Here is a 16,374-nt window from a genome sequence, read left to right as displayed (position 1 = left end):
GGTACTTCCCGAATTGCTGAGAACCCATGTCTTTGTTAGGTGGGCCTTAGGTTTGCTGACCATCTCTGAAGCAGGATCCTGAACTCTTGGACCAATGGGCTGCTGTCTGTATTTAGACTGTGAACTGAACAAATGAGTGGTTTTGTGTTTTTTTTTTTAAAAAACCCCACCTCTTTAGTGCAATTCCATGCACCAACTCCAGTTTAGGATTGTAGCAGACAAAGTGTTAATACTTGGGTCCAGTGTCTCTAAGTAGTGGTTGCTACTATTTGAATTCTGCTGTCTTATTTCTTTTTTTCTGTTTGTTTTTTTTTTCTTCCTCATTATCTTTCTCCCAGCTCTCAGAGAAACTGCTACACAGCCATCAAAGGATATTTCTCTGTTAGAGATTTCTTATCAGTATGTAACCAATCTTTTAATCAAATATCGAAGAGTCCAAGCTCTATTTTCCTCTTGCAACACTCATAAGACCTCCTTCCCCCAAATAAATGCTTCTTTATTAATTGGCTGATATTTGTTTTCTTTTCAGCGGACTCATTGGTCGCAGCTGGGCCATGGTGTTTGCTTCTGGAGGCTTCAAAGTGAAACTTTATGATATTGCACAACAGCAGCTAACAAGTGCACTGGAAAACATTCGGTAGGTCACCTACTTGAAATGACTGGGACTGTAATGAAACTGTAGGATTTCTGTAATGATGAATGAACAGCTATATTTTATTATTAAGCTTTGAAGAAGGCTTTAACTTAGAAGTACAGGTCTTGTTAAGATCAGGAGAACTGTGCTCCCAAATCTCTCGATGACACTTCTGAAGAGCAGTTTAATTCTTGAGTAATGATTTAAGAGCTTAAGTTTAGATCCAAATTCTTGAAACGATGTTTACCATGATTAGGTTATCTGTAGGCTAAGCTTTAAAATTCAAGACCATAAGAATTTTTGCACAGAAAGACAGGAAGGAGTCTTTCAAAACGGAAGTAGGTTAATATGGATTGCTGAGGAGCCCTGCTACAATTGTCATTATTTTATAACTAGATTTTTTAAAAAATTCTTAAGCTAACATTTTTGAGTCCTAGAAGAACAGGTTGCTGGTTCTACTAAAGATGCAACTACTGATCAGTCATAGTAGAGGCTGGGAAGCATCTTCAGAAGGAGCAAATTTGAGAGCGTGAACACAAGAACAATCCCACTGGTTCAGACCGGCAATCCTCCAGCCCTTTTCTCTGTTGCCCTGTTGCTAAAGCCGCGTGTTTTGGTACACAACAGAGCTACAAGTTCAGGTCCTGCCTGTCTACTCCCCTCCCCCAACCTTCAGTGCCTAGAAGTTGCTTGTGTATTCAGTAACTCTAACTAGATTTCTTCCAAGTATTTCTCTAACCTTCCCTTGAACCTGTGTAAATCCTTTTGTGGCCTCCTTGCCAAAGGACTTTGTGTTCTGCAGGTTTACTGCTCACTCTGTGAAGAGCTGTTCCCTCTTGTTTGTTTTCAGCCTGGCTCCTTGGTTGCGTTGTTGGGCCCCTAGTTCTTATGTTAGAAGGGACAGTGGCTGCTTAGTTCTGTTCACCCTTATCTTGCTGGATCTGAAACAATAGCTTTTTATATGCCTTTGAGAGAGAGTGAGTGCATTTATAAAGTGGTTCTGTGCGCAATCTTATGTTGCTATATCAGCATTTAATTCTAAAGTTCAGGTTGTTTCATGATCAGCATCAACGTAAATGCGTCAGCACTCCTTTCATGATGCCCTGGAGTGAAATATGTCAGCTGGTATAGGGAGTAAGGTGCACCTGAAAAAGGGTTGTGGTGTATTGCATCCAGATTGCTTTCTGTAGCAAGGCTTACAACAAGGAGAAGTAACTTCAGGAGCCCCTTGTAGGTCGGTTCAGTTGTTGGAATTTAGAAGTTAAAGAGTATGTGATATCTAGGGAGAATTGCTAAAAAAGTCTTGATAACAAAAGAGAAATCTATCCCCTATGATTTTTATTTTTTTTTCTTTCCCCAAATTTCTCTTTTCAGGTAGGTGTTTGTCAGGCTGAACATCTGTGTTGCTACACCTAGATGAAACACACTTTTGGTTTTTGCAGAACCACTGTCATGGTGGTTGCAACAATGAGATTCTGCATTATTGTGGAGGGGGCGATTTTGCAGTCTACATTACAAAAGACAGCATTCGCCCCTAAATTTTTTCATTTTCTAATAGCAAAATGAGGACTTTAGCCTTCCAAGGTTTTCAGCTTGGAAAAGTGAAGCTTAACATGTCATGTGTAATAGGGTAGAGTTCTATCTGGGTGTGTCTGTACAGTCTTGTGCCTACATGTGCTGCTGTACAGGGGTTCAAGGCAGGTTTCGCCTTTTATGTAAGGTGTTCTTAAGTTAATTTTAACTGGTGTGTTTTGGCTGTTGTAACACCCTGGTTAAAATGCCTAGTTTCAGGACAGCAAAGTTTTTGTGCGAAGAATACAAGCTATGCAGTTTCTTCAACTAGTATTTTAATGATTGTATCTATCAAAATATGGTCAAATTTGAACTCCTTTGCACTGGTTTCATAGCACACAACCTGCAGTAAACCCATTTGAGTTATTGGTACGATACTTGTGTAGGGGTAGGAGCTTGAGTAGGTAACATGGGCTTGCCAGGAGAAAGCAGATGACAAAGCTGGTGGCTACTTCTCTGGACTTGCTAGGGTTTGCTTTGTTTTTTCTCTCCAAATAGTCAATATTTTAGGGAAGTTTTTGGGCTTATGGTTTCTGTGGGGTTTTTTTGTCTTATTATTGAAAAGTATTTGTTCCACTCTAGTCTGCAGCCTGTGAACTTTTTTACTAAATGGAGGTACTCTGCATATTAAGAAGAGGCTGGAATGTACGGAGGACTCTTTGTGGTTTCCGTTTTCTGAACAGAAGTGCAATTTGAGTAGTAAACAACATTCACTTCTAAAAGGAGATGATAGTCTTTTGATGACAGAAATGATACTTAAGTATTTATTAACTATTTTATGTAATGGACTTCTAGTACATTGACTTGCAACTCGTTTTGAATTTATATAAAGGGCATCTCAGAACCTAATGGATTCAACTCTTGTGCAGCAGTAGGTGGGTGACGGGGGTGTGTAGTCCTGCAAGAGAACTGGAGTAAGTCTGGGATGGACCACAATGGTTGTGAGAGCCTATGTGTATGAAAAATCTGAAACATACTCTGCAATTTTATTCAGAATGCTTGGGTATGGGTAAGAAATCAGATTGAAGTGTGGAATTTGGATCTACAAGTGGAAATACGTATCGTGTTGCTGCAATACCAGTAGACCAGATACAGAAAGAAAAGGAGAGTGTGATTGCTAAGGCCTAACATGGTGTGTTGGATTTACTACCTGTTGCCAGACACATGGCAGTCAGTGCCCTGACACACATAATGACCACACATTGGATTGAACTGGGTGTACCAGTGGCTTTATTAACCAGTGTCTGCTCTGGTAGAACAACCTTTTGTTCTGCTGAAGAAACAAACAAATGAGCAGCCACTCTTGACCTACTGAATACACGCTGTAGTAACTTGCCGTGGAAAATGTGACTTTTCGTATCCAGTATGCTTTCTTCTGAGTCAGGGGGATTCTGGTTTGAATACAAGATTGACAAACTTTAAAATCATGAGAATTAGAAAAGCAAGTAGTACCATATTCCTGAAAGTAATCCTAAAACATATGATGCAGAAATACTTTAGTGCATTCCCCCCAAAAAAAACTTTCCAATTTTTGTAATATGTAAACTTTTTTCAAATAGTTACTGTGCTACTCTTCTAAACATAATGATGCTGCTGATAAAGACTGACTAATTGAAGTGGAAATGCTCTGTTTTCCCCCTCCCAATGTAACTGGTTCATGTTTTATGTCGAACAGTTTTTTCATTTATTTTTTTGCAAGGGAAAAAAGTTTAGTTGACTCTGAAAAGGACACTAAAACTTCAATATTTGCACATGCATTCTGTGATTTCTTTGTAGAATTAGATGCTGGTTAAATATGTTATTTATTTAGATACAGATTTGTATCTCCTCCAGGACACAGGAGCAGGTAACTGTTTTTTGTGTATAGAAACCACAGTTCTATGCATAAAGGCTATAGCTTCAGAAAAAAATCTTAGAAGATCTCAGAAGTAGTCTGTGCTAAAATACAAAGACAAGATTATTTTTTAAACTATATTACTATATTCAACTGCACTAAACAGTCAATTTATACTAGAGGCTCTTTTCTATCTTCTGTTTCTTTATTTCTTGTCTTAGACCAAATAGAAAAATTTTCTGGGACAGATTGAAGTTGGCTTTGTGAAGGGGTAGTTATATGTAGGAATACAGGCACATAAAATTACTATTGCTTCTTTTATTACATAGATACAAGTAAAATGCAGTATTAGTATCAAAACATGGAAATATTTCGTTGGAAGGGAAGCAGCTTTGACACTCATTATTAAATAATAGTCTCCATCTCCAATTAATTAAATTAATTTAATTAATTTAATTAATTGAAAAATAAATTAGTAGTGAGTCCTGTTCTTTCAGAACAGACTTCTACAGAGCTCTGCCTTCTGAAAACTGATGTATGGTGCTAAGGTTGCGTGGTACTGAATCTAAACTCGAAAGTGAGGCCGTTCAGTGAGAATTACATGTATGTCAGCTTTATCTGACTATAGGTTGCTCTTCTGCATGGTTCAAATGTTAGGTTTTTAAAAAGTTGGAGCCAAGCAGTCTTGAGATCAGAATATCACACTTCCCCTCTTCATTAAGTATTATTTCAACAATAAATTTTATTTGGCTTGATATATGCAGTATTGCACTAAGCAACCTTAACTTTTTCTGTGCTGTAGGAGCACAGTTGCTATGCAAAACAAACAAGATGCAGGGGGCTAGAAAAAAGTAGTGTTTCCCTGCCCACCCCTGGCTAAGTGGAGAGGAGTGCTTGGAGAGTTCTGTGCCATTGTGAATGGGGATCTGCAACTTGTAATGCAGTGCCTGATGTATGTCAGGTTGCAAGGCCAAGGAAGGAAACCATATCTATGCCTGTGACTTCGTTATAGCCAGAGTTTTGAAAGACTCTCCCTGCGTAACTCAAGCTTATCTTTGTTGTTCCAGGAGGAGACTACTGTCTAGAAAAGACATTTGAATGTACGTTACTTCTTGCTGTCTGGTGCCCTCTTATGCTTTGCTTGTATAAAAAGGGGAACAGTTTATTAGGTTGGTTTTGTAGCGCAGGAGTACACTTGCAGGCTTTGCTCTTTCTTCCTAGCTCATGGCATGTTCCATGACTGTGTGGTTAGATACTTTTCCCAGGTTGGCTTCCTCTTCCAGTCTCTGGCCTGTATTGTGTTGACACTGTATTTGTATCAAAGGCAAAATGCAGCTTGGCTTGCGTCTTGCTTGGTAGTTTTATGTATCCCCTTTGAGGGGACACCTTTTAAGTAGACAATTCTTATAAAAGTATATTTTGATCTTTAGTGCCTGGTGCATCAGGCTTGTAGAATCAAGCCTATGATTTGGCACCTTTTCAATTTTATCCCCTGCCACAAAAAGTGCAGTTAACGGGCTAGGGAAGATAGCTTCATTTGCAGAACTAACTAGGGAATGGATTAATAGGCTCGGGAAGGGAATAGATTCCATCTTTCCAAAGGTTCTGCCTGGCCATTCTGTAGCTGAAAACACCTCCAAAGGGAAATGTTGTCTTCTCACTTCATTTCTGGGTGGCAGCTGGAATATATGATTTAAATAAGACTGATTTTTGTGGTTACAAAGGCTGTATTTTGAGAATGATTGGGGTGTTGACACTTGTCTGGTACGCAGAAGTAACAGGTGGTCCAAAAAGCTGGTGAGATCTCCATCCCTGAAGACTTTCAAGGCTTGGCTGCACCAAACCAAGGCTAACCTCATCTAGTGTTAGCAATAGTTCTGCCGCAGGCTCAGGCTGGACTGGAGACTTGCCAGGGCCCCTTTTAGCCAGCGTATCTTTGATGGGGTGGGAGACCCGGGTTTCAAGCTGGGTCTGCGCGGTTGAAGCAGGAATGTGAACTGTGGGTCTCTATTTTAGGTAGGCCAACTTTGGTTTTGGTGAGAATTTCCATGTTGAACCTAAACTTAAAACAAACAAGCATGTTAAGAACCACAGAAAATGCTTCCTAGCAGGAAGGTTTCCCAGCGTAAACTTGTCAGTTCTGGTGCCAGGATGCCAAAAGAATCTTGACAAACCTAACGAGTGAACTTATTTAGCTCACTAGATATAGAGACCACATTGGAACTGGTCTTCCAATGATAAAAGGTGACTTGTAGTGAGTTGCAGACCCTGCTCAGACTCGCAATATTGGCAACTCCGCATTTACCATGGAAAAACATGATGAATATAACTGCATTTTCCTGTTAAAAAATCTTTGCTCTCGTTGCAGCATCCAGTTTCTGTCATGCCAGTATAAACATCCTGAGAGTACTGTGGCTGGAAAAGAGTTTGTGTGTGTGATAACTTTAGGATATCTCAGGATTTTGTTTGGCGTTTGTGCATCACCATGCTCTTATGCTGCATCCTGGCTCCTCTGTAGTCCTTTGCTTTGTGCCTCTTCAGAACGGTGTCAAAAGCAGATGGGTAACTGTCGCTCTTTAGTATACTGCCATTGCTATGGATGAAGTGCATCTGACAGCACTGGATCTCTCCTGTTGGGACAGAAATAAACGTACTTCTGTGATCTGGCTTCTACTGCTGTTTCAAGAAGACCTAATGTGTAATAACTTTTCCATGGTGGTGCGTTGTGTGCTTATATTTAGTCAGGGGAGAGCGGGAAGAGGGAAGGTGGTTGTTAATGCATTTGTATGTCCAACAGCAACTCAATATTCGTCACTTATTTGGCTGTGGCATGTGTGGATAGTGAGCTGGTCCAGTGTCAGGGGCTTTCAGCTGCCTGCTTGGTCTGTTGTGTCTCAGGGTAGGTATATGGGGCTGGTGGTGTTTTTGGTGGTGTTTTTTGTCATGACAACTACCCATTCATTTCTCAGATAGCACTAGATAGCAGTCTGGTGCCATGACTGGTTAATGGTCCTAGTCTTTGGGCGGTGGTGTTTGGCTGAACTTGAGATATTGGTGTTCTCTTCTCTTGTTTTCTTGCTTCTCCTTGCTGGTTTAGGCCATTGGTTTGTGAATAAGCGATCTTTAATCTTGCAAGTATTTGTTGCAACAATGTGTACTGAATAGTATGGTCACCCAATAGTAGCTATGGATAAAGGTGAGGCAATGGAGTGTGAACAAGATGGACTGAGTATTAGCATCACTTGCAAGGTCCTTCTGTAAAAAAACTTTTAGAATAGGATTTATAGCCTTGAGCATCCCTGGCGTTTTATGTGATCAAGAATGTTGTTGTAGATGGGATGCTTTAACTTGAAGGCAATACTGGCTCTGTTCCCAGAGTAGGGTTTACATGGGCAGTCAGGTACAACAGTAAAACTCCGGAAGTAGACAAAGTGTGGGCTCTGAAAGGAAGTGGTATTTTCTTATGGATGTGAATTCTTCATTCTTCAAAGACCTTATGGCTATTAATCAAACTCTTCAAACTGTGCACACGATACTAATGCAGAGTGATGGTCTGTGGTGTGTTCTGGGTGACAGGGCTGCAATGACCTCAGTCTGTGGTCATCCTCAGGGATGGTCACTCTGAAGTCTGGGCTGCTTTGAATAAAAAGTCATCCAGTAGATGTCAGTGGTGCACTGCGATGTGTACAGACCGCTCTGGTTTGTGCCATACTGTATGACGAAAGTGTGGGCAGCCTAATACCTCAGGGGAATATAAAGAGGGTTTAGCATTTGGAAGACTTAAAATTAATTTGTGGAACAAACCAGCCAGAATGTCAATAAACATTGAGGGGGAGAGTAGGGGAGGGCAAAAAACATTTTCCTGGGAGGGAAGGCCAAAATTCAAGTAATGCACAGATTGTAGTTCCTATTCCATGCTTTAAATAACTATACTAATTTAAATAAATGGCTAGCATGAAGATTGGTGATGTTAACAGGAAGACTGTTATTAAGGAGGAAAAATCAGTCCAGCCTGAAGTTCCAAAGTATGAAGATGGTGATTTTGTGGTTAATTAAGAAATTACGTTCTTGGTGCACAGTGTAGTGTGTAATGGCTTATGACAGAGAAGCAGAAGTGATAGGGTGGTCATCACTGGCAGAGAAGGAAGGGTATGGAACAGGAGATAAGTGCTGCAAACTTCTGTAAAAACTTGTGGAAGGAAAATAAAAGTCAAATCTCTGTCACTCTAGCCTTTTTTAATCTCTCTGTTACCAAATGGGGAGTGGAGTTTCAGAGGACCGGGGAGGATGAGACTAGTGTCATATTGCACAGAAAGTGAATGAGAACTTCACCCTCTTCAAAGAGAGAAATAATTCTATTGTGGTCTCTTCAAACTTAAATTTTGGCTTTGTGTTTTAAAAGCAATATAGAGCCTATGAGCAAGAGCAGGGTGCTGGATTTAGGCAACTGCATCTGGGCAGTGAACTTCTGATAAGCGGATGGGTAAGACCTTTTGAATTAGAGGAAACAGCTTCAGGTTGCGTCGGGGGAGGTTTAGATTGGATATTAGGAAAAATTTCTTCACCAAAAGCCTGATCAAGCATTGGAACAGGCTTGCAGGGGAGTGGTTGAGTCACCATCCCTGGAGGTGCTTAAAAGACGTGTAGATGTGGTAGAGACATGGTTTAGTGGTGGACTTGGCAGTGTTAGGTTTACAGTTGGACTCAGTGATCTTAATAGTCTTTTGCAATCTAAATTGTTCTATGATTGGTTCCTTACCATCTCACCTCGCCAGGTGTGAAGGAGTCAGAAGTTTGGATACTCTGGTTTAGATGCACCTGTTTCTTTACAGATGACGCACTGGCACCTTTAGTGTACTGGAAACCTTAAGTCTTGGATGGCACTCCCACCTAGCAAGCTGTGGTGTACCCAGGCAGCCTGGAAAATGGAGCTGAAGCTTCCTGTTTCCTGTTATTTACCATGCAGAATGCTCAAAGGCAATGTCTGTGCTTTCCAGCCATCCATTTGCTGTGTTGTTAAGAAACCAAATGGGTAACTCATCCAGAAACTTGATGGATTTCCTGCTTATTTCTGTGATGCTGCCTGGAGAGGGCACATACTTGAGAAAACAGGCAGAAAGCTATTAACAGAGCTCTTTTCATCAGTTTTGGGCTGCGTAAACTGGTAGGAATACTAATTTTGGCGCCAAGTCTAAGGGACTCCAGGGAAGCAAACAGGACAGACCTGAACATTGTCTAAAAAGCATATGACTCTTGGCTTCATTTTCCAGCTAAGAATGAATTGAACCTTTTCAAAGCTCTTGCCCAATGTAAACAGAATGCAATACCTAGCTGTTTACCCAGGCGTGCTCTGCCTAAGAGTCAAAAGTCATTGTCCATGATCAGCTCTGGTGAAAATAAAGAGGAAGTGTTAGAACTTGCAGTACAGAAATTATTATGTAGAGCTAAATGCTGAAGCAATTCCTTGAAGAGGAGATAATGCTTGCAGGAGCTAGTGCTGTATGTGCACATGCATGTGGATTTTTGTTGGTGGTCATTTTGTTCTTCCCAATTCAAAATATGGGTGCATATTGTGGTTTAGAAGGTGCACTGTCACCTTTACCAGCTTCAAACAGAGCCTCTGCTGACGTCTTACCTACTCCCAAGTTACTGGAAATCCTTTGATTTAACATACAAAGTCCACGGTGGTCTGAAGGTACTTGTTACTTCTGACTGTTGTGCTAAACCAGCAGAACTGCTCTGTGCATTTTTTTGGCTATTGCTAAGTGGCTACTGTGTGCTCCTTACCTTGATTTTTAGTAGGGTTGCTCCCAGGATAAGGTACTGCTGCTCTGGGCTGGTGTCAGAAAGATGTATTAGGAAGCTGTTTTGTTTGCTGGGAAACAAGTGTTCTCTTTTCCACTACTTTGAGTGGAAGAAAGAACATCAAAGTTGCAGAGCAGCAGATGTGTATGACCTTTTAATAAAGCCATGATAAAAGTGGTAAAGCCTGTAGTTGCTGTATTTTCTTGGACACAACACAACTACATGGATGCTTGTGGTGGTGCAGCCCCTCCACACCTGGCAATCCCAGAATCAGCCAACATTGTGTTCTTGCTTGCGCTGCGAGAATAGCTAGCTGGTGTGCAATGAATCGGGACAACTTGGCACTTTCCTTGTCTTTGCACAAGAGCAGTGAGTTGGGCTGATCAGGCCCTCCCTGACCCCATCTGCATCTCCTGCTGCCTGGAGATGCACCCGCCTGGCCAATGTCAGAACTGTACGTTCTGGGTAGTGCTGGAATTGTATAGTTTCTGTCTAAATATCAGGATTGCATCATGTGGATTGCAACCAGGATGGAAAATTACTGATGCCTAAAGTCAATCATCTTGAGACCATATAAACAGTGGTACCAAGGAAGGCCCTTTGAGCTCTCCTGGTCCGCAGCGGGCTGTGCCCAGTAACTCCCTCTGAGTGGGACGCCTCTCAGAGCAACTCACGAACTGCCTGAGCTGATCTCCTTGAGACTCAACCTTTGCCCATTGAGAAATCATTTGATTTGAAGTGAGTATTTCACTGAACTCAAGGGGAATTTTTATGGTTGTGTGTATGTGTGAATCGATTCAAAACATAATATTCTATTACTGTGATTGTAATAGCAAATTCTTTTTAGTCATTTAGTAAATGCTAAGTTAACCAGTGATTAAGAACTGCTAAATTCCCGTGATTCTCCCATGCTCTTTAAACTGTGAACATACCCTAAGCTGGTGCTAAACATATTCCTTAGACATAAACCATTGTGGTCTAAGCGCTGTTCTGGATCCAGCTGCACCCAGGCTCCTCTCTGAGAAGGAGCTTAGAAAGCAAGGGGGTCACGAACCTGGCGACTCAACGGGAGGGTCTCCCTTACCCCTGACACTTTTCTTTTGCTCTGTATAAATCATTTTCCACTCAAAACCTCCTTGGATTTTGTATTCCATTTATTTAAGAAGTAATAGAGTGAACCTTGCCAACGAACTCTGTAAGATCGTATTTTCTAAATTTTCAGTAAAATCTTTTCTTGCAAAGCCTTTGAGTGATCTTTTAGGCGACCTAACCACTCATTTGTGACAAAGCTGAAGTAAAATTCTCATTCTTTTGGTAGGTTTAGTGAGACAGTTCAAGGTAAAGATTGGAGGGCCCAGTGAATCTCTGCTGAGGTTTGACTTGCTTCCATGTAGTGAAGTAGGAACTGGATTGTCTTTAAATAAATCCATGCAAAGTTTCATCTTTGGTGACTACACAATACTGTGGTCTAAATGTCTCACTGTGAGCTGTTGTCCTTGGGGACAAATAAGTACTTCCATCATAAGACAAGATGGATTGCATACTTGAATGTCTAAAAAAGATCAGACAAATGCACCAGAGACATTTAGTTCTCCCTTCCTCTGAAAGAGAGCTGAAGATGATTGTGTCAGATGTGCTTGTTGACAGGGTAGGTGAGATGAATCCCACTCATTTTGTTTAGGAAATACGGAGGAGGAAGCTTAATATTTTTATTTGATCTATGGACTCAGGACTTGTTGACAGGAATGTGCTCTAAATAAAAGGATGGTTTGACAAAGTGAGAGTGCATTATCACACGTTGCTCAGCAGACGGCCTGGGAAGAGGAGAGAGAGAAGAAAGGTAGAGGCAATGATCTACATTCCTTTCCCTTTTCAATTAAAGTGCTGCTTGAAAAATACGGATAAGACCACCTGCCACTTCATAAAGCGACTGAGAGCTGAGGTCCAGTCGCTCCCTGTCTGGGTTGTGTAGGATTGCTGATGTGAAGGTGGCTGTAGTGGTGTTACTGGCAGGGGGTGAGGAAGCGCTGCTGCAGGGTGCGAGTGCTGGAGCTGGGCTGGAGAAGCGATCTGGGGCTGACGTCCCAGGCAAGTGGCTGGCTGCCTGCCCTGCTTCGTGAGGACCAAGGATGGTGTCCGTCTCTGGCTGCTGTAGGGTGTGACAAACATATGGGGTCCCATCTACGCTGAGGTCTCTAGATACAAAAATAAACCCAGTGTTACTCTCCGGATACATGGAGCGGCCTGGGCAGGTGTATTGAGGACTGAGATGTGCTGGGTGTGGAGATCATCTGGGCCTGTACAAGTAAGTTCTGCCCATTTAACGTGTACTGTCCCATAAAGCCCCTGGTGAAGACTGTCATGTGTGCCTCCGTGCCATGATCACTGAGGAAACACATGATGGATCACTGATTATTTCTATATGCAGTTGCATGATTTGTGCAGTACAAAAATACACTAACTTTTGCCAGGCTGTACAGCTTCTCTGCCGCAGCTTTTCACCTTCCAGCTGGGTGGCAAGTGCAATTGATATATTTATATAAAAAGGCACCTAAAAAGAAGCCAAAGCTTCAGAACTGGATTGTTAGGGAGAAGAAGGGATTGTTGGGGTTTCTTTTTTCCTTGCTGCTAGTCGTTAGCTGAGCAATTTCCTCCTCTCCTCAGGGTGAGCAGTTTTTGCTGAATAATAACCAAGGGCTCACAGGAGTTCTGGCTTGAGGCATCTGACAGATTTAACTGTGATAATGGCTACATCAAATAGCTTTTGATCATGATCAGATAGTTTAATCCCACTTAATTGCTGTGGAAATTGCTCCTCTAAGTGACTTTTAATGGTTTTGAAAATGGCTTGCTCTGGACTTCTGAGGGTTTCTAACCGTAGAGACTTAGTCTGAGAAGGTGGCATGTCCAACTCCAGCAATGGTCTGTACTTGAACATTCATTTCAAGCTCTGGCCACTCAATTTAGTAACTACTTGAATTTTCTGACACTTGCTCTGTTGTCATTACCTGTGTACGGGTATGATTATTTTAGGAAGAACTCCTGGCTGTATGGAATGTATTTATTTCTATACAGTTAAACAGGGTTCCTGCAGCAAAGCTTCATAACAAAAGAGATGTTCTTTGTAAAACTAGATGAAGTGTATTAAAGGGACCTCTCTTTCCATTAAATACAAGTAGAAAAACTCTTGCTGATCCTGCACCAGTGAAAATATGTTTGAGGTGGTGACAAGCGTGCATCTAGGAGTAGATCTTAGAGCTGTCTGTACTTGAAGAAAAATGTTATAAGATGGAGGGAGCACAGACAAATGACTGAAACCAACCTTTATATTTTTTGAGTATAAATGTATGCAGTGTCGTGGCAAATAGCATAATACTACTGGGTTGTTAAGAAGCTTTTTAAAAGAATTAACGGTGGCTTAACAATGATAAAGTACTTAAATGTGTATGTTGTTTCTGTCAGGAAGCAAGTGAAAGAGCTGGAGGAGTCAGGATTCCTGAAAGGAGCGTTGAGTGCGGAGCAGCAGCTGGCTCTCATCAGCATCTGTACAGACCTGAAGGCAGCAGTAGAGGGTGCTACTTTCATTCAGGTAAGCAAAGATTTCGCAATTCCTTGCAAACAATTTAGAAAGATGATCAAGAGCAGTGCTGTGCAGTCGATGGGCAGTGGAGAGTTCAACATCCTGACCGCGTAAGGTTGTGCTTGTTAAAGTTCTTTCTAGCCTAGTATCCTGACGTGGGAGATGATGCCTCTTTGCAGGATTTCCCTACTTGAGAGTCTGTGCAAGTTTCTTTTGGGTTGTGTTGGAAGAGACTGGTGGCTGGCTAAGCCACAAGAGAATTGCTGGCCTCCATGTGTAACAAAGACCGTTCCTGTTAGAAAGACAAATGTAGGGGAGTGGGGGGCAGGAGATTCATGGGGGAGAGATTATCTCTTAGGGAACACCACACATTCTAGTACTGGGACTAAAACGTGTTTCTTCCTCTCCAGGTACCTTGGGAAGGCAGGGAGTATGGCTATGCCCAGGAGTGACTTCTGTTCTAACTGCAGGGGAGCACTGTAGCCACAGAGTGGGAGCAGCTATCTGACAAGAGTGTTAAGAGTATTAAAACCATGGTTGATATATAGTGCTGGAATCTGTGCTGCTAAGTAAAATTGGGATGGGGAACGAGCTGTATTACTGAACCTGGTACTCTGTGGCTGCTTAACTATTAGTATGCTCACTGGTGTGGGCATAGCTCAGGGAACAGGTGAATCGGGGACTGTTTCTGGGATAAAGTATGAATGAGTTTGCATTGGACTTGGCATCTTCTACCGTACATGGTCCCAAGTATTAGTCCAGTGTTGCACTGTTAACTGTCCCTATGTGTATGTGTGCTGCATCGGAGAGTTTACAATTTATACTGTTTCAGGCTGTAAATCCCACAGTCTACTTAGCTGCAACGTATCCCTAATAATAAATTAAATTAAAAGGGGATGTATTTCCAGATCTTTTCTTCCCCCCAATTTTGTGAGGTGAAGGGAGAGGGAATGGGAGGCAGAGCAAATCTTCTCACAGGAGTCAAGGTGCGAATGCACTGTAGATTTTTATAGTGGTATACTGTTTTGTGTTCTCTTCCTTTTATCCGGATCATGAAACTATATACTATTACCCCAGTATCTTACTCCTTCGTCAGTAACAACTCGGAGCTTGTCAGTTCATATTATTTTCATGTGTTGCCTACCTCTACTGAGTTTAACCTGCAGGTTTACTGTCTAGTCACGCAATCCTGTAAAGTCCTTCCACAAATGTTTGTGGTTGTAATGATGACGACTGATTTAGCTTTATGAGCTAACTTTCAGTTCATTTATGAATGGCTGTAACAGAGGGCACAGAGACCTGTGAAACAGCATTGGTCAACATCTACCACTGAGTAAGAACTGACTGTTCTTCCTGTTGTCTACTTAGTATCTCTTTACCAGTTACTGTTCATAAAAGAACTGTTTTATCTCAGGTGTGACCAGTTACCTTCCTTGAGAGCTTTTATAATTCTTGGTGCAAGACTTTTGGGCATTCACACCAACTGCATCAGCAACGAAATGCCTGTGCTTGCTGCTTCCTTTAGAGAATTTTACTAGGTCTGTGAATCAGGACTTCCCTCTGAAAAAGTTGCTTTGATTCTTCCACATTTATCTAATACTCATTCAGTGCTACCCTTTTCTCTTAACTTGCTTGATAGAGACATGAGGCTTACAGGCTCATTTTTGAGATCTTTCCTGAAGTTTCCTTAAAAGTTGCATCGTGCTTGCCACTCTTCTGCTCTTTAGTACCAAAATAGTGTACATGCAGTTTTGCTTCAGTGAGCAGTGGTATGTCACTGTTACTGTGTTGGGTATTCAAACCATATCAAAACTTGTACTAGTCCATTGGTTCTGATTCCCCTCTCCTCTGTTCTATGACTTGAGACAGGCCCTGGGAATCCCCAAGGCTAAGGCTTCAGTTTTCTGCAAGGATTGGAAGGAGAAATGGAACAGTTGCAAAGAAATCACCGTTCTATGTGTGTGTTTTCCAAATGATCATCCTTCTGTTCTCTAACCATCTCTTGGTCCTATGCATTCTTCTCCCTGCATTTTGAAGAAAGAAATTTTTTTTTTTTTAATTATTCCTCTTGAAAATTCCAGAGGGTGTGGATGTCTGCTTTGTTTTGTCTTATTTTGACAAGTTAACAATCCTACATGGCCATGTTCATTTGGGTCCTGCCTTAACTTTGAGGGCTGCCTTCTTGTTTCTAGTAGACTTTCCTAGTTCTGCCTGTTTCTTTTGCTCTTTCAAGTATTTCTTACTACCTAGTAAGTCCATATGGTGTATTTACTTTCTCTGTATGCTACATGTAAGGATCTGATACTTCTTACTCCCAGCTTTGCATCCCCTAAGTATCCTGACTTTTATTTTACTAGGTGCTTTTGAAGCTAAATGCAGCTGTGATGGTTCTTGGCTCTTGTTGATCCTACAGCGATGTTGAATCTTAGTATGCTGTTGTTCCTCTTGGAGAGGCTCTTCAGCAGCAGGAGTTTTGAAGAAGGTCCTGCGTGCTTGTTCAGGTTAAATCAGGGCTGCATCATCCATTTCTCCCACCATCAGCTGATCTATGAAACAGGCATCAGGCAAATGTTGGAGAATCAAAGTTGAGTTGGAAGGAACCTGTGGAAATCATCTGGTCCAACTTGCTGTGGAACCGACTTAACATCTGCTTGCTCAGGATTTGAGCAGTTGAATTTTGAATATCTTTAAGGATACGCACTTCTGGTTTCTTCAGGTAGTTTGTTACAATGTTTGATTACACCTGTTGTTAAATTTCTTTGCTAATACCTAATCGGAATTTCCCTTCTTGCAACTTCAGTCTCTTCCCACTTGTTGTACCACTGTGGACCTCTGAGAAGAATCTGGCTTCTCTGTGTTCCCCTCAGGTAGCTGAAAACAGCAGTGTTGTGTTGGTAGTCTTTGAATAGCAACAATCTGCCTGGGGTAACTCAAACTTCTTGGTACTAT

General features: G+C 41.6%; 1 protein-coding gene across 4 annotated transcripts in view; it reads left to right on the top strand.

Annotated features, from left to right (window-relative positions):
- CRYL1 (crystallin lambda 1) overlaps window positions 1–16,374 on the top strand; it is a 70,508-nt gene that overhangs the window by 5,050 nt on the left and 49,084 nt on the right. For all 4 annotated transcript variants that reach the window (XR_012763736.1, XM_075418937.1, XM_075418929.1 and 1 more), the window contains exons 2-3: window positions 530–637; window positions 13,308–13,434. Coding sequence is in view for 3 of the 4 variants with exons in the window: in XM_075418929.1 (XP_075275044.1) it covers window positions 530–637; window positions 13,308–13,434 (235 nt within the window). In the remaining variant the exon portion in view is untranslated. The remainder of the gene's footprint in view (window positions 1–529; window positions 638–13,307; window positions 13,435–16,374) is intronic.

Source organism: Opisthocomus hoazin, chromosome 1 (genome assembly GCF_030867145.1).
Source record: "Opisthocomus hoazin isolate bOpiHoa1 chromosome 1, bOpiHoa1.hap1, whole genome shotgun sequence".
NCBI lineage: Eukaryota > Metazoa > Chordata > Aves > Opisthocomiformes > Opisthocomidae > Opisthocomus > Opisthocomus hoazin.
Note: the sequence above shows the minus strand (reverse complement) of the source record. Positions and strands in the feature narration are given on the sequence as shown.